This window comes from Petromyzon marinus, chromosome 4 (assembly GCF_048934315.1).
Source record: "Petromyzon marinus isolate PM22_M1 ecotype Great Lakes invasive population chromosome 4, UKy_Petmar_22M1.pri1.0, whole genome shotgun sequence".
Lineage (NCBI taxonomy): Eukaryota > Metazoa > Chordata > Hyperoartia > Petromyzontiformes > Petromyzontidae > Petromyzon > Petromyzon marinus.
In genome coordinates, this window is record NC_133670.1 from 19698327 (window position 1) to 19716778 (window position 18452).

At 47.0% G+C, this 18452-nt stretch overlaps 1 protein-coding gene across 3 annotated transcripts; it reads right to left on the reverse strand.

Annotated features, from left to right (window-relative positions):
• Nucleotides 1-8170: 8170 nt before the first annotated feature.
• On the reverse strand, nucleotides 8171-16691 carry LOC116938520 (transcription factor Sp3-like). Of its 3 annotated transcripts, XM_032945673.2 has the most exons (6): nucleotides 16631-16691; nucleotides 16324-16406; nucleotides 14638-16099; nucleotides 12919-13120; nucleotides 11579-11781; nucleotides 8171-10814 (listed from the first exon to the last, which is right to left on the reverse strand). In XM_032945673.2, exons 2-6 carry the CDS (start codon nucleotides 16387-16389, stop codon nucleotides 10549-10551), a joined length of 2199 nt encoding a protein of 732 aa, XP_032801564.1. In that variant the 5' UTR covers nucleotides 16390-16406; nucleotides 16631-16691; the 3' UTR covers nucleotides 8171-10548. The 3 variants fall into 3 exon arrangements, with proteins under 3 accessions (XP_032801564.1, XP_032801567.1, XP_032801565.1); XM_032945676.2 differs by lacking the exon at nucleotides 16631-16691 and having other exon boundaries at nucleotides 14638-15868; nucleotides 16324-16603; XM_032945674.2 differs by lacking the exon at nucleotides 16631-16691 and having other exon boundaries at nucleotides 11579-11778; nucleotides 16324-16602.
• Between the last annotated feature and the right edge of the window lie 1761 nt (nucleotides 16692-18452).

The window sequence follows — 18452 nt, forward strand, 5'->3', positions numbered from 1 at the left end:
CTGATGAAATTGTGCTGATGGAAAACTAAAAAGTGTTTACTCTCATACTCCGTCGTTAAATGTCGTACAACTTGATTTCAATTATTGTTTGAAATAATATTTTTTTAAATCTTATGTTTCACAACACTTTTGTACAAATACGATCGAATGTCAAGTTTACAAACATACTGTATTTTTTTCCTAGATATATTCTCCGAACTTTCAGATTTTTGTTTTAAAAAATATGTCAGAAAATCAAGCCTGGATACATTTTCGAGAATCCGGATCATTTTGTTTTGTTTCGTATTGATCCAAACCCCAGAATCAATGTGATGTCCAAAGTGGTGTCACGTGGTATCGTTAACGTCACTATTGTTAGCAAAAATACATTATTTATACATGAGCGCACGATGGAAACTATCCGAATATTTTAAATTCCCAAAAATATCAGAAATTGCCCTATTTTGCTTTTCTCTCTCTAAAATTTGAAAATGAAAATCGAATCCCTGCTCTATATCTGCATACATTTCGCCACGAGTAATTCACCCACTGAAATCACACCGCCGAGGAAACTTTTTTTTTTGTATTACCTGCATCGTGACAAATACGACTGCGATTTTCTGTAAGGTTTGAGCGACCCATTCGGAAGCCAAGATGCCCGTGCTTGCATTAAGTCCGGCTTGCTGCCAGTAATTGCAGCAATTTGTCGTGCTCCGGAATAGCGAGTCGCGCGTGCTCACACCGACGCTTGCCTGCTGCCCGCCCTCCTCCCCGCGCCTGTAAGCACGGCGTGTCCTGGGCTAAATAATTATCTTCGTCGGCCGACTCTGTGCGCTTGCCGAGATTTCCATGGGGAGGGGGGGGATGTGCAGCACCGCACACGTGGCCCAACGCGTGTGACCTCACATTATACAGGGTGGCCCACAAGTCAGGACACACCGGGTTATTGTATTTATTTTAATAAATCGCGCAGGGTTATTTCATTTATTTTTACAGCTTCAAGTTGACTTCCATTAACACGAATGCATGTGTAGTGGCATTGTGGATGTCACTGTATGGTGCCGGCCCTAGACGGCCGTGGCGTGCGATGTACTTACATCGCGGACGGCGTCGTGTGTGTGTGTTGCAGAGTGATGCCGGTTCTAGCAGAGCACGGCGTGCGATGCACCGTCATCGCGTACACCCCGTAGGTGGGTGTAGCGCCAGCCCTGGCGGGGCTTGGTGAGCACTCGGGTAGCGAGGGCACCACGCATAGCGTGCACTGCGGACTCCCACTAGAGGGAGCGGGAAAGTGTCAGCCTAGGGACAGGGTTGCCCCGGGCCATGGCACTCTGGTTGACCTCGTAGGCACGTGATCCGGAAGGTCCATAGGGAGGCCACCAGGTGGGGGGGGGGGCTAGGGGGTGATCACGTGTCCGGAGCTCTCGAGAGGGATCGAGAGAGAGCTGGAACGCTCTCGAGGGTGGGCGGAGCCAAGGGTGGAGCCGGCCCCGCCCACCCGCGAGGATATAAGGTGGGTCCCTGGGAGGGACCGGGGTTGCTACGTTCAGCAAGCTGGAAGCTCCACGTCCTACGTCTGAAGGGGGGCACCAACACGTGGCCCGGGACCCGAGTCCGGGTCCGGTCCGTCGTAGCCCTGACTCCTGTATGGTAGTGTAGTTAGCTGGGTGGTCGCCACCCTAGGCTGTATCTGGTAAAGGGGCAGCTACCCTTTTTGTAAATACTTGTTGTGTAATAAATGTGTTGCCTCTGAAGAAGAACGTCTGCGACTCAGTTGGACCCACTACACGTGCATAAATGATCTACGGGGTTCTTGGTCGAGTTTTTTTTTAAACAACGAATGTTTAAGTTATCCTCACAGGAAGAAGAAACATGTTTTAATAATGATAATCGGTTAAATATTAACTGAAAGAGTAAACCGTTCAAATGTTTTAATGCCAGTGCTAAATTAAATGAAATAACCATACGTGTCCTGACTTTTGGGCTACCCGGTATATGTATACTGCTCTCACAATCTTAACACCTGAACGGTCATATTCTTGGTTCTTTCGGTAAAGTCACGTAGAAGGGAAACAATAAAATAATACAAATATAAAACTAAATTCTCACGACGTTTCGACTGCAACACAAGCAATCATCATCAGGTGTGATTTTCTTGTGGTTTTAACACCTGATGATGATTGCTTGTGTTGCAGTCGAAACGTCGTGATAATTTTATTGGTTTATATTTTTTATTATTTTATTGTTTCCCTTCTACGTGACTTTACCGAAAGAACCAAGAATATTAATCCCTGCAGTCACGAAAGCTTTAAATCAAAATTTACCTTAACGGTCATCATATGTTTGTATTTAAATTATAAATGCAGCCGCTGTCGTGGCATATCGCTAGAACCCATCTAGAGACAAATCCCTCCGAGGAATATTTAATTTAGGATGCCTTCTGTCCATTTTTTTTCACGGAGAAAATGTTGCCATTTACTAGCGCTTGCAATGACAACAGATGAGATGTTTATTTAGGCCAAGTCACACTCAAACATAACAAGTTGAAATTAAAACAGAGAAATTGTAATTAGTCAAATCTCGTGAAAGTGCGCCAAGTGTGCTCCAACGAGACTGTGTTTCGATTCCTGCTGGCCGATTAGACACCACTACTGGCTTTGTGTTTGCTGTTTCCGTACCAGGGCCCATCATAATGAGATCGGCAGCAAAGGCACATTTATAAATTAAAGTTCACCGAGGCCAAGTGCTGCCAGGCTGTGTAACATGCCATCAGTTAATTCTAATTAAATATCTGCATGCGGGAATTTCACACATCATTATGTTTGTGGCGAGTGTGAAATGCACGCCATTAATTTCAAACAAACGAGCTTCCATCGATCATTCTTTGTGATCGCACAGCACACACAGCATGCGTAACAGCAGACAACAAAACCTATACCAACCTAGCTGTCAATTATAGATGGGCAACAAAAACATCGGATACATCGGTGACGTAGACGATTTGGCTTCGATACTTTGATTTTTTCATAATTATGTAGATCCCTATGTTAATATCGGAACATGAATTTTAAAAAGGCCAAAATATGGTTTAAGCTCTTTGATGATAAAACAAAATCCCCCTTCAAATGACAGCATTGGATTTAACACAAGCAATCGATATTGTGTAATTTTGAATCGAACTCGGGCTGATATCTAAAGAGGGAGGGGTCCATCTGGCCAGCTCACCAGCAGCGGTTCACGCAAACCGGACGCTGATATGAGATACTGGCATGTCGAAACCCGTCCACAGTTTGCTAATGTTGCTGAAATTATGCAGAAGGCCGTGTAACCGATGGGATGTGTAACAAATACGGTTATTACTTTTTGGTTCTTTCGGTATCGTCACGTAGAAAGAATATAAATTAAATAATAGACTACGACGTTTCGATTGCAACACAAGCATTCGTACCTGATGACGATTGCTTGTGTTGCAATCGAAACGTCGTATTCTATGATTTTATTTATTTTATTTCTACGTGACTTTACCGAAAGAACCAAAAAGTAATTCCTGCAGTCACGAAAGCTCCAAATCAAGTTTAAATACGGTAATATTATACAATGCTTGCCTTTATTAAAAATCCGTGTTGGATACTATAATTTAGAGCTGTTGAATTCGATGCCTTGTCAATAACAAAATATCAACTATGTCAAAGATGCATTTGCGATGATGCCATTGTCACACGGTGGTTGAGTGGAGTCACAGAGTTGTGAATCACAGGGAAGTGTTTTCAAGTCCAACACAATTTTAGCACAATTTATTTAATTACCTTAAATCATACACTTAAAGCAACAATCACCATTACAGTCAGTATATGCGTTATTGCAAGCGTTTAATATCAAAGTTTTCAATACCCTCAATTAACAACTACTGTACTTAATAACCAAAACATCTAACTGCGAGCACAAGCTTGAATTGCGCTGTGGAATGCTATTGCAGCCTCTGACCTAGACCACTGTTTCATCACTAGGGGGCGCTGTTTTATGATATTTTCCTTTGAAATGCATTTTTTTAAAGCAAATGTATCCATTTGCACCGTTTCACCGACATTTAAGCAGTGGTTTTACGCAAAATCACCGGGAAACTGAGCGACGAGACACCACAGCGCGCCACGCGGCAATTTGGTCATTCAATGGCAATAGAGGGCAGACGGCATTTAAAGCTGAATTAAAGATGAATTAAAGCTTGATATTTAGACGCCATACAAAAATAAACAGTTTTTTTAAGGGATTACAGACAATGTCACATACTGTGTGAACACGGAAATGTCTCAAGGGGCTTATTTTGACAGTGATCTTGCATAAATCTACGCGCGTGCAGTTCGATTGTTTTGGTGAATCGACGTATTTGCTTCAAAATGAGCGTTGTAAGACAAATATGTACATTACAGTAATCAAGCACAGCGCCCCTAGTGGTAGAACACGCATCGCAGTGGACAAAAGGTTAATTACAAAAAAAATCTGTGTTAAAAGCTTTGAACCTGAGAAAAATATTATTCATGCAGTATTTTAAAGCTACTTATTGTAAAAATTTTTACGTAAAATGCATTTCGTGGACAAAAAAACCCATCATGGAAAAAAATAATTGCAAATGAAACTACTTCTTAACCACAAAGTGCACATGATTTTAACGCCACCACACGCCTCGTGTCACAAGAGGCTTTGGGAGCCACAGTTGGGGATATTGAGGCGTCGTCTTCAACTCAGTCTCGTGTCCCTGCTGCTCTTACACATAGAGGTTGTAGGTCTCATCACTAACCCTAAACTTTCCCCTAACTCTAAACGTATCACGAACACCAACCATATACCGAAACCAAAATCCGAGGCCTCGTTTCAAAACTCTCGCTCAACACGCGCTTAGTGGGAGGGCACTCCCGCTCGCTGCTGCTCCCTCGGTGTGACGTTGCCTCCACCTCCATGACCGCGCAAACTGCAGTCACGGTTACCTGCCCACGTTGTGGCTCAAATCCTCTGGTCCCTCTGCCGGTGAGGCCCTCAATATCTCGCTTTCCCCACGTGAAGTTTCGTCTTTCACCATCGTGAGTTCTCCCACCCCTCATTCTCCGTCTAACGATAAACAACAATAATAAGAAACAACAATAACACAAATCCTCCATTCCTTGTTTCTAAGATGCACGTGGGAGCTCCTGTCTGTGCAGCGTCTCGAGATGCAAGTCACACTTAAGAGTTTACCACGTAGACTTTCGCGACCAACATTATTCATAATAAAGGTTTTTGGGTGATATCGCGTAAGTATAAATGTGTCGTAAACCTCCACCACCCGACACAGTCAATTAGTAAGGTATTTGTCACGTAAACAAACAAAATAACGCCAAATAGTGACTTCAGCCCACCGGTGTGTTGGAGAGCAAATCCGCAACATTAACAATTTGAGTAGTACGACGTTTCGCTGGTATTTACATCCAGCATCATCGGGCGATTTGCCAGAATAGTGAAGCAATTCACCGGCTTGCGGTCTTAGATGGAGCAGCAGCACGACGTCATCACTGAATCCAATCAGGTGCAGAGATCACAGGCGGAGAAGGGGGGGGGTATTGTAATTATATAATAGATTAGTAATCAGTGAATCAGTATGCGTTTCCTCTATAAGGTATTATAACTGTAAGATGTATTACTTAATAGTACACTAAAGAGGATTTTGTTAAGCTCACATCGTATCGCTCTCTTGTCCCCGGGTCAAGGTGCAGGGTCCATGGGTCCAGGTGCAGGGTGCCCGGGTCCAGGTGCAGGATCCCAGGTCCAGGTGCAGGGTCCCAGGTCCAGGTGCAGGGTCACAGGGTCCAGGTGCAGGGTCCCAGGGTCCAGGTGCAGGGTCCCAGGGTCCAGGTGCAGGGTCTCAGGTCCACGTGCAGGGTCCCAGGGTCCAGGTGCAGGGTCCCAGGTTCAGGGTCCCAGGTCCAGATGCAGGGTCCAGGTGCAGGGTGCCCGGGTCCAGGTGCAGGGTCCCAGGTCCAGGTGCAGGGTTCCAGGGTCCAGGTGCAGGGTGCCTGGGTCCAGGTGCAGGGCCCCAGGTCCAGGGTCCCAGGGTCCAGGTGCAGGGTCTCCAGGTGCAAGTGTAAGGAGCCCAGGTCCAGGTGCAGGGTCCCAGGGTCCAGGTGCAGGGTCCCAGGGTCCAGGTGCAGGGTGCCCAGGTCCAGGTGCAGGGTCCCAGGGTCCAGGTGCAGGGTCCCAGGGCCAAGGTGCAGGGTCCCAGGTCCAGGTGCAGGGTCCCAGGGTCGAGGTGCTGGGTGCCCGGGTTCAGGGTCCCGAGTTACCCAGATAATCTTAGCTGCCCCTTACCCTGTCATACCCTCGGCTGTGTGGGATTTGTCGCTGCAGTCCCCAAACTCCAAGTCGCCTCTTGGCATCCACCGAGCGACAGCTCAACATCTACACACGCCCTGAGGACATTTGACACCCGGTGTCTAACCGGGTGTGCGGAGACTCTGTGGACTGGGAAACTCCGCGAATCCTTGGTTTGTGCGGGTTCTTGTGGCTGTGCAAGTGCAGTAGAATAGGGATAGATACACATCGGTAACATCGATGTTTTATTTCCAACACATACATTGATGTTTTGGCAACGATGTTGATTTTTTCGATAACATCTTCAAAACGATGTTTTCCTTTTGGCCACATACATTTGAAGCCATGAGGATGATGAAAAAAGCAGGTCCCTCTCCATACGTTGTTGACAGGTGTATATGCTGGTGAAAGGTTTAAAGTTAATATTCCGTAAAGTGGACAAGTTTTCTATCGATTGAGTGTTGGCTCTGCAACAACAGCCGTGCCTTTGTAAATGTTCATATAATCCACAGCTGTCATTTTCACTCTTCTCACAATCCTGTACTCAATACACTAAAATCTTGACTTAAAGCTTTCGTGACTGCAGGAATACATATTATTTGGGTCTTTCGGTAAAGCCACGTAGATAGAAAATTAATAAAGGAAAAAATATCACGCTTCGATCGCAACACAAACAATCGTCATCAGGTGAAAAAATATTGCCTCAGCAGCTCTCCCGCTATATTTTTTCACCTGATGACGATTTCTTGTGTTGCGATCGAAACGTCGTGATTTGTATTTTATTATTAATTTTCTATCTAACGTGGCTTTACCGAAAGACCCAAAGAATATAACACTAAAAGTAACGCCGTTTCATAATAAAATGCTAATATTCATGAAGTGTGATTTGATGTTAAATATATTCCCTACAATAACAAACAAATCGCGGAGACGTAATAACATTAACAAGAGCACATATGGAAAATTTAAGCAATGTAAAATTAACCATGTCAAGTCTCATGTATTTGTAACTCCTGCCTTTTCGGTGTTGCTCGTCTTCCGAACTTCCTCCGTCATTTCAAACCAATCCAATGTTTGCGACACGGAAAATCCCGTTAATCCAGTTACCCAACGGGCTTCGGTGGTAACGGACCGCAAAAGCCACCAACAGCAGTTATTGAAGGGGTGGAAAGGAGCCCAGTCAGCTGCCAGCCAGAAAAATTAAAAAAAACTGGAAGCATGGATAATTATTTTTAAAACGTCACCTAGTATATACTTTTCCTTTTGAAGCAGTGTTATTGATAAACGTGTCGGAGTCTCTTTTTATTAGACATGGAAGAGAAAGCCCCTCGAACAGCAGATGCCAGCTTCGAAGGACTCTTAGCAGAGGCTGCTGTAGATTGATTAAGGAGGCCAAATGCTTGTAGGGTATTGTTGGTATGCATCACTCGTGATGGGTTTTTTTTTCAGTTAGACCTGCCCCTACTGGACATCTGTTAATACGAGCTTTATAGATCATCGAATTCCTCCAGTATAAATATTCTGATTCTATTAAGTGTCGTACACCCACAATCACCCGATACTTATATATTATCAGTAAGGTTTTTCACGTGAATAAAACGTGCCATTTCACCACTTTAGCACCGGTGTGTTAGTGAGAAAACCCACAAAACTTACAATCGAGTGTTTCACCGGTAATTACAACCAACATCATCAGGTGATTGTCAGAATTGTACGAGACATTTACATTTCCACGATCAAAAAAAAAACGGCATCATTAATACTGGTCGTGAAAGTCTACGTGGTAAGAGTTGAACAGTATTTTTTTTTTAAACATTCGAAAGCGTGAAATAAAAAACGTCACTCTTGTAAATAATTGAACCAAATGAGGTTTATTTTACAGCAGACTACAATATTGAAAAACATTAGAAAAGGGCCCGAAAAGGAATATTGTACCCTTATCCAGCTGTGTACTTACAAGCAATCCTACATTTAGAAGCAAAATCAACCGAAGCTCTGCAACCTGATTGTTTTAATGAACACAAACCAGATATTCATGACTTACAACACAACTACTTTTGGTTTGGGCTTTACTCAGAAGCGCATTCTTATACAATCTATTGAAAACAAACGCAATTTTTTTGTTAAAAGTCTAAGTTGTCTAACATTGTGTAAAAATGTGTATGCTAACAAATGACAATTTATAGCTTCATCCCAAGTACAATCACCCACTAAAGCATTATGATTTCTCCATATTCACTTTTTAATATTTACATTTTTTCATATTTTACATGAAGGAAAGCAAACAACAATTATTATTATTGAGACATGCCAATGACAGTAACAATTATAGACCCCAACCACAGCAATATATAATAAAGGTAATATATAAATAAAAGCATCTAAAATACTAAAGTAAATGTGAGTAGAAATTACACGAAACACCCATTAGAAATAAAGCAATGGAGCTTGGCAGCTGTGGCCTCTGCATCTATCCAACACGCACATTGGGATCAAACTAGCACCAATCTATGCAATGAAAAGCGGGGATTTATTCCAAGGGGAAACAAACAAAATACCAAATTGTCTGAATACATATTTTAAATAAAATTACAAAAATAAAAATGATAGTGCTGAATGTTTAAGACTCCGCTTTTACCGAGTACTTGATGATGTCTTAAGGCCAGTCCCATCAAAGATCTTTTTGGATGAGATTTGTTTTTTTTACACACTTAATACATCAGCTGTATTTATACTGTGCTATGCTAGAAAAAAATATTTCCTGACCACCGGAGGATAAGCTGCATTCGACATGTATTTATACAGGCATTGTATAAAGTTTCTTATTTTCATGTATGCACACATCATATATAATTATTTCAATAGCATATGACCTCACTAATAATGCAATGTAAAATGACTCTAAAAATAACATTATGCCTCGTTCTCAAAACTAGCCCACAGCCATTTGCCAGCTGTTTCAATGCATACTGAAATAATGTTTTGAAAATATTTAGAAAGCAGACATACTGGTAATTCTACATTTGTTCATGGCCTAAATTATGTTTAGGACGAGCAAATTATCCGGTACAACAAAACATTTTTTGGTAAAATGAGACCGATCTTTGGGTAAAAAGGGATCTGCATCATAGATTTGCCGAACAGCACTGGCTGCACGTGTTGACAAATGGGCAAAATTGAGAATGTAGCTAAACCTACATACGGGTAATTACCCAAAGTCAAGGCCAACCATAAAAACACACACAATGCTGCATTCATGTTACTCTGACCTATATGCAGTGTCCCCGTTGGATGTGACTGCAACATCCACGTCTGATTGAAGGAACCGGGTGCGATGATTGAAGTGACCAGGCTGAAAATGCATTAAGATGGCCTTTACAGTAGATAGCCAAAACGTGTGCATGTGCTTTGCTTAATGCTTAACTGGAATCCAGTACAATTAAAATGCAAGTCAGTTGGGCTTAAATATATTGAATTTAAGCTTACAATTAACATCTTAGCCGTTAAACTGTTCACCTGACCTCACAAAAAGCGTGCCTAAATAAACGCCTACTGTGGTTATAAAGTTTATAATTTTACTCGGGTAGAAATCTGCCAAGTTGTTGACACATATAACAAATGTTAGTAAAACTGTATTCAAGAAAGAACACATGTTTCATTGCCTTCATTTACAAAAAACACCCACGTGACAAATCGTGAGGGACGAGGCTTCTTCACCTTAATAACATACTACTACCGTGTTGTACGAGTTGTTTTTTAAGAAAGTGATACGACTAAGTGCAATAAATGCACATGTACTGTTCTTGTTTATTGAAGGCACAGTCAACAATGTTGGATCCCGGTAATTTTTGTCTTTTTCTTTTCTTATAAATTAGATGCTTCCATACACTCCAATGTAATGGAATACACACCTTAAGTATTGCTGGTGAAGCAGTTTGTCCTGGTTGCTTTTTTTAGCTGCATTGTGTTTGTTTTGTTGAACAGCCTTAGCTGGTGATGTGTACAAAAGTACATGTCTTACTGAGTGTACTTAAGTGGCTTGTCATTTCCTCTGGATAGTCAAGACCCAATTGTATTGCAAAAATACAAAAGAATAACAGCAAGTTCCATGAATGTAAGTTTTCCCTTTCTTTGAAAGCAAGCAAATAAACAAGAGACTCAAAATAAACACTGCCTCTTTTACCGAAACCTGTACTCACACCGCCGTTGTGCTCACGCGAGACGCGAGAGCTACACCACCCCCGTGCCGGCACTTCCCATCTCCTGCTTGAAGTGGCCCAGGTTGACCATGCCCGCCGCTGCCATAATGTCGCTGTCGGCCGACACCGCCATCTCCATCACCTCCGTGGCGGTCACGATGCTCTGCACCACCGCCACATTAGAAGCCCCTCCCACGAGGCCCGACTTCTTGTTCTGGTGGGTACGAATGTGCTTGGAGAGGTGGTCGCTCCGCATGAACCGCTTGCTGCAGTGAGGGCACGGGAACTTCTTCTCGCCTGAAAACCATCGACAGCGTGCATGCGACAGCCTGGTCTCAGGTCATGCACAGTGCGAGACAAGAGCTACTGGTCACTTATTGTATAACGCACTAATTGTGGATGAAACCCTGTTAAGAACTCATTTCTTAATTCACCACGCAGCACAATTGTATTAGTATAACAATAAAATGAAAATATATTCCATAATACAGGTTTTTTGGGTTAGATCGCGGAAATATATAAATGTATCGTTAAACCCGCCACCACCCGACACAGCCAATTAGTAAGGTTTGTCACGTAAACAGAACGTGCCCAATTCGTTACTAGTACGAATTGTCGCCTGATGAAGCTAGATGTAATTAATGGCTAAACGCCTTACTCAGATTGTAAATGTTGTGGCTTGGCTCTCCAACACACCGGTGTGCTGTACTAGTAACGGATTGGCATGTTCTGTTTACGTGACAAACCTTACTAATTGGCTGTGTCGGGTGGTGGCTGGTTTAACAACACATTTATATATTTACGCGATCGAACCCAAAAAAACCTGTATTATGGATATTGGTCGCGAAAGCCCACGTATATATTCTTTATACAAGCCAATATTTATAAGGCTGAATGAAAAACCAAGCCTTATAGTGTAAAAAGTAATTAGCTGCTAATTAACAACAATGATGATGCTTATGTACGCATAAACGCTCGAAACAAGGGTAACGTAAACATCACAGCGCGATTGGCCAGGGCTGCGCAAGCATCAACGCGAGGCCAAGCCACCGCAAACCAACCTGTGTGTGTGCGACGGTGTCGCTGCAGCTCATCAGAGCGTGTGAAGCGCTTCCCGCAAAAGAGCCAGCCGCACACGAACGGCCGCTCGCCCGTGTGCCAGCGCAGGTGCGCGCGCAGGTGCGACGTCTTGCCGTACACCTTGCTGCAGCCCGGGATGTGGCACACATGTTGCTTCTTTTTGCCAGGCTCACTGCCACTCCTGCTGGGGCAAAACATAATCCAAGATGACAAATGCCTGATGCCGAACCAAATAATTGGAGCCAACTGTTTTTTTTTTTTAGAGGCTATTGCTTTGCATTGCTATGTTGTCGGCAGAGGGCGTTGCAGAAAAATCCATGACTTTACAGTACGATACAGGCAACATTGAAGTGACGATAATTTATCACCTGCGCAACATACAAATTAGCAACCACATAAATCGTAGCCCAAAAACTACACGTAATTATTTATTGCAAGGTCTTTCAAAGAGGAAAGATTAACCATTGTGATGCAAGGTCATGTGTTTTGAGTAACTACTCATAAATAACCAATCCCTTGTCCACAACACCTACAGAAACACTGACATGTCAATGTGGGTTTGATAAACGTGTTGGGAGTTAGTGCGACGTGCATGTGCTTGCACCACTGCAACTCAACCTTTGTGATGGTCGAGTTTGGTGTGGCTGTTTGTATGTAAATAATTTCACACCGTACGTAGCCAACCGTGCTAAGCGGAGGTGCTTAACAGCAAGTGCTGGCCTCTGTGTAGACTTTACAGCAAGTGGGGACCTTTTTGTTGGTGGCTCTGGTTCATCACGTTTTCGAGTTTTACTTACACTTCGAAACCCGCTGTGAGGGATAATGGCAATCAACCAATCATCTATGCAGATGTATGCAAATAAAATACATAACAAAAATCCCAAGTCAAACAAAGTACTAAATCACCTACGTTTAAATAATCGATCAAGAAAATATAAATGACTGGTTGGTCTCCCCTCCAACAACCCAGTGCAAACCAGCTAACAAAGCAAACAGCCACAACGTTATCAGTACATCAGTGGCAGTTACTTGGTGGCTTCACTTGTAACGAGGAAGTCATTGCTTACAGTTACCAAAAATTCTATATATTTTTTTTGAGTTAAGGAAAAGCAGCTGCGGCTGTTTGGACTAATTCCCACATTCCATAATTTATTTATTTTTGCTTCCAACACGGACCGTGCTACGGTCCGGTCCGTGCTCAAGGCACTCCCCACCCCTCCAACCCGTCCACAACAAAACAAAATAAAAACAACCCCAACTTAAGGTAACAGCCTCCCCCCTCTCAACCACCTCGGGTTCAATCGCGCCGCGAGCCTCTTACCGGCCCTCGCCGTCGCGGCAGTTGGGGCAGGCGCAGGCGACGCGGCGGATGCGCTTGGCTGGCTCGGCGGGTTGCTCGCCGCTCACCTGCGCCGCCACCTGGCTTAGTTCCTCGGCGGTGAGCGCGCTCACGCTCATCGGCGTCACCGCCTCCACTCCCAGCTGCCACTTCGTGTCGCTGCCCTCCTGGGACAGGTGCTGGCCTGCTCGCGTCAACAATAACGCACAGGTCCCAAAATGCACCGCTTTTCCCACCCCCTCCCCAGCCCCTGCGGTTGACGCTGCAGAATTCGGTCACACAACGCTGTGTAACAACAGGCGTGCGATGGGTCTTGCATTTTTCATACCACGTAACGCAGTGAGATGAAATGAGCGTAAATTATTTTTTTTTGTGGTTAGGCATGCTATACTTTTATTATAAATGCATGATGCCTAGAAACGTTAAGGTCACCCACGCGTTTCCCTTCGATACTTTCAGACTTAAGAGTGATGGCACGCCGACGTAAGATACATTTTGTAAAAAAAAAAACACAACCAACTGAATGAAAAGAGAAGTTTGAACTTGGTAGTTTAACAAACAAAAATTATGCTATGTTGTATTCCTAACTCTCCAGGAATTCTAGGCTCTAAAATATGTACAAAACACGTGTGCTCATACTGGTCAAAGCTCGACTGAATATATCTACAAGTTGGCCCTTGCAGAAGCACAAAAAGCCTTGAAAATGTGGAGCTCGGTTTAGCAACACATTATACAGTGAGCACAGTAGCACAAGTTTCCACATTTGGCATTTCACCAGGAAATAATCTTTCTTACCCTCTACAAGCACAGCCATTGTGCTGCGATAACACACACTTTGACCAAAATCATTCACAAGTGTATTAAACTATGCAGTGTTCCCCAGCAGCAGGCATCACAAAGCAACCCTAAAGTTTGGCTAGAATTACTTGGCAGGTAACGAAGTAATAATCAGCACCAACAATTTGGTGAAACGTCCTCAGAAATAGACTGAACATTCATGCTATCCTGCGAAACACATCGCCGACTTCCACAAGCCATTTTCGAGGCCATGAAAATACCAGAAAAAACATTCTTTAAGTGCTGCACATGAAACGCCTGCACGCAGCCCTCACTTCACAAGGGGATGCTCGACTCTAGTGACCTCCAACCCGGCGACAATGTGACATCTACACGGCTGTTCCAATACCCAACAAACAAGGTGACATGCTTTCAGTTTCACATTATAAACCTAAGTGAGTTTTTTTTTAAGCGACTACACAAGGCGGCTTTCACCAACTTGGTTATGCAACAGTTGTCTTGGATGCAACACATGTTTTCACTAAAAGGGCTAAAATGAATGAACAACATTTTTTTCATTGTAAAGTTTTATATTTATATAACCTACAGAATAAATACAAGTACATTATTACATAACAGCGTTTAAGAGCCGCAGCCCTGAAGTACCGCCAAAGATGCAAGTTGTATCACTGTTAGTTTTCAACTCCGGGTGCTTCTCAACTCAAACCGCGGCTTATTGATCGCTTGCGATTCATGCACCGTGCTTACCAACTCCTCGAACGACTACTTCTCTGTGCTTCGTGAGGCATACCAGAATTGGAAGAATATAAAAAAACAACCTCTTCTTGTGCAAGTGCCATTGCCATGCGGCGACGATGAACGGCAGTGTGTGTGTGCAGCTGTTGCCGAGGGCCCGGTCCTTACCGCCGGTGTTTGTGCTGGCCGAGGTCGTGGAGATGGGCAACGCTTGGATCTGCTGCACCTGGATGCCCGTGCTCCCCAAGGAGCTCAGGTTGATGGTCTGCAAGCTGGGCAGCGCCGTGACCTGTGGGGAGCTCATGGCCACGCACGTCGTGGTGCCCGAGGTGAGCTGCTGTGCTCCCGCCGTGCCCGCCTGGCTCACGGGAGTCATCACAGCCGTCTGCATGGGGGCCAGGGTCAGCTGCTGCGGCGATGCGCTTTGGAGCTGCATATTGGGCAGGCTGGGCAGAATCTGGATGGTCTGGTAGGTGATCTGCCCATCAGCGCTGAGAGTCGGGACACGCAGGACTATGGGGACCGCGTTTTGAAATTGTATGTTTTGCGGCACGGATTGTGCTTGGATGGTCTGCCCCTGCGTGTCGATCTGGAATGTCTGCTGCTGGGGAAAGGCCTGTATAATCTGAGCTTGGCCTCCAGGCTGCTGCTGCAGTTGAACTTGCTGGAATACGGCCTGCCCTGAAGCCAGCTGGTACTGCTGACCCTGAGCTTGCGACGACACCAGCTGCGCAATGCTGGCCTGCGTCTGCGCGGACGTGGAGCACGTGGAGGAAGCCATCCCGTTAACCGTGGACGTGGTGGAAGGCAGGGGGGAGGAAGCCCCACTGGGAGAGGCTGCTGCCTCGGACTCTTCGGCACCCTGCTCCAGCGCCGAGTTGTCAGCGGGGGTATCCTCCGTGGCCAACGTATCCTCCCCGCCGGGGCCTGGCTCCGCAGAGTCACCGCCGTTCGCCACTCCATTCGTGCTGCTGCTGCTGCTCGTAGTTGTCGAAGCCGACGCAGTCGTCGTCGTCGCTGTCTGTTGCTGCTGAGGCTGCTGCTGCTGCTGAACCGCGGCCATGGGAGTGACACTGGCAAAGGGCATCGCGAAGGTGACGTTACCTGCCAGGTTGACGGGGAGGTTGGCGAGCATCTGCGCCTGCCCGCCCAGGTTCACGCCCTGGAGCTGCATTGACGGCTGGATGTGAATGACGTTCTGTCCCGCGGCCGTGGTGCCGATGATGCTGGCCTGCGACCCCCGAGTGATGAATGCCTGGTTGGAGGCGGGGATGATGTGGATGTGGCCCGAAGCTTCCTGCTGCTGTCCCCCGCTAGGGGCCGCCACCAGATGTTGCTGACCGCCGTCGGCTTGCACCACCTGGTACTGCACCGTGCCCCCGGCCTGGCCCGAGAGTCCCTGCAGGGGCAGCACGAACTGTTGGCCCCCGGAGCCCGAAGCCGGGGCCAGCTGGACAAGGTTCCCTGCCGCGTCCTTGGCTATGGTGGCGGTGCCGGGCCCGGCCGCAATGATCTGCCATGCAGTGCCCGCAGCCGGGCCCGCTGCGCTCAGCTCCACCGGCTGCAGCACCGGGGAGCCGATCTTGCTGCACGTGGCGGCGAGCAGGGCCAGCGGGGACGGCTGCGAGTCCTGCCGGGGGCGGGATCGGTGAAATCGGGGAGGGGAGCGTCAGGCCCGGCCTCCCTCCCGCCCTCATGTCCCGCCCGTCCCCGCCTGTCTGTCCCGCCTGCTGTCCGTCCGGCCCGCCCGCCCGCCCGCTCGCCAGGAAGCGCCGGGCCCCGTGTACCCGCCCGCCCCGCCGCTTCGCTCGCTCGCTCGCACGGCCCGCCCGCTCGCCCCGCCGCGCCGCTTACCTTGTTGGCCGGGTTGCTGGGCTGCAGGTAGTCGCCCTTCTTGTCGGCATCCAGCGAGGCGGCCATGCCGCCCTTCTCCAGCTCTGGGCGGGAAAAACAACAGTGAGAGGCGAGGCCTCGCCGCCTCCTCCTCCTCCTCCCACCTACTCCCGCCCCGATCCCTCCTCGCGATCCCGCCCCGATCTCCGATCCCCCCCGCGATCCCCGATTCCAGATCCCGCCCCGAAACCCCAGAGGCGACGCGAGGAGGAGAGAGGAGCGATGGAGGCGGGGAGAGAGAGGGCGGGAGACGCGGCGAGAGCGGTACCGGTGATGGCGCGGAGGTGGAGAGGGGCGGGCGGAGGGGGGCGGGGCCGAAGGGGGTAGGGGGAGGGGCCCGGAGGAAAAGGGGGAGGGGTTAGGGGAAGAGTTATAAATGGGGGGGGGGGGAGCTAGTAACTAGGGGGGGGGAGCGAGTAACTGGGGGGGGGGGGGGGGGGTAACTGAGGGGGGGACGACGACTAACTTGGGAGGTGGGGAGCGAGTAACTTGGAGGGGGGGTAACTGGGGGGGTAATTGGGGGGGTAACTGGGGGGGGGTAGCTTTGGGGGGTGGGCAACTTGGGGGGGGGGTAACTGTGGGGGGTAGCTGGGGGGGTAGCTTTGGGGGGTGGGTAACTTGGGGGGGGTAACTGGGGGGGGTAGCTGGGGGGGTAGCTTTGGGGGGTGGGTAACTTGGGGGGGGTAACTGGGGGGGGGTAGCTGGGGGGGGTTACTGAGGGGGGGTAACTGAGGGGACGACGACGACTAACTTGGGAGGTGGGGAGCGAGTAGCTTGGGGGGGCGGTAACTGGGGGGGGGGGGGGGGGCGAGTAACTGGGGATGGGGCGAATTACTGAGAGGGGGGGGCGAATTACTGAGGGGGGGGGGCGAATTCCTGAGGGGGGGGGCGAATTCCTGAGGGGGGGGCGAATTACTGAGAGGGGGGGCGAATTACTGAGGGGGGGTGAATAACTGAGGGGGGGGCGAATTACTGAGGGGGGGGGTGGGAAGAGGAGGAACTGGGGAGGGGGTGATGCAAGAGTCTAAAAAGAGGAGGCTTGGGTCATAATTATTTCCATTTGTATTTATGCATTTTTTTTCTTCCAAATTTCAGAAAACATCTTCCAATGTGGCCGTGAATAAAAGACGAAAGCTTTGTCAGCTTAACTTTCTGCGGTCTCGGTGTAGGCCGTTCCATTTTTGTATGTTATCTGTATTCATTCTAAATCTATTTTGTTTATTTAAATCTATGACGGTGACAGCTTGGATGACTGCACCATTTTCAACTGGGTGCGTCGAGTCAAATGCAATTTCATAGTCTGCCATGTTATATTTATGACATAGCCTTCCTTTATACTTTATAGTCACAACCAATGGAAATGATCGTCGGGAAATTGATTAAATAACTTTATCAAGAAGGATGCAAACAAATTTGGGCACAAGATAAATCTGAGCGAAACTAAAGTCATGAACACAAAAACATTTATTTGACCAATTTCATATTTGTTAGCGGGGCACAATTGTAAATAGCATTAAGAGTACTTGCATGCATATCTAGGGCAGTTACTGGATTAAAATATTAAATATTAAACGGGAATTTAACTTATTATTGAAAAAAATGTTTTGGTGATGCTGCCGCTGCTTTAGCAGTGGTGCACAAAGCACAATTAACAACGATAACAAACTCAACAAATTCAACAACACTGTGGCCTTTGAAACAAAAAAAAATAGGCGACGTTTCGGGCATTTGCCTTTCTCCTACAACACATCGAAGGGTCATTCTCATTGCCTCCCCTTGTTGCTCACCGTAGCCCTACCCCCCTTGGCCACCCATATACGGGCATGTTGCGCACCATCGTCGCGTCCCCTGGGTCCCCAAAGCAAACGCGGATTGGCCGTGCGCGTGTGTGTGTTTTGCTATTGTTGTTGTTGTTGCACGGCCATAGTTAACGGTCAAATGTCAGCGCTGCTGTGGGCGCGTGCGGGAAGTGGGTGGTGAGTGGGTGGTGAGTGATTGGGGGACGTCCATAAATGACGTCACGCCCCTAAGGGGGGGGTGGGGTTTGAGAAATGTGACGTCACATCAAAATGCGCAACTTTAAATGAATA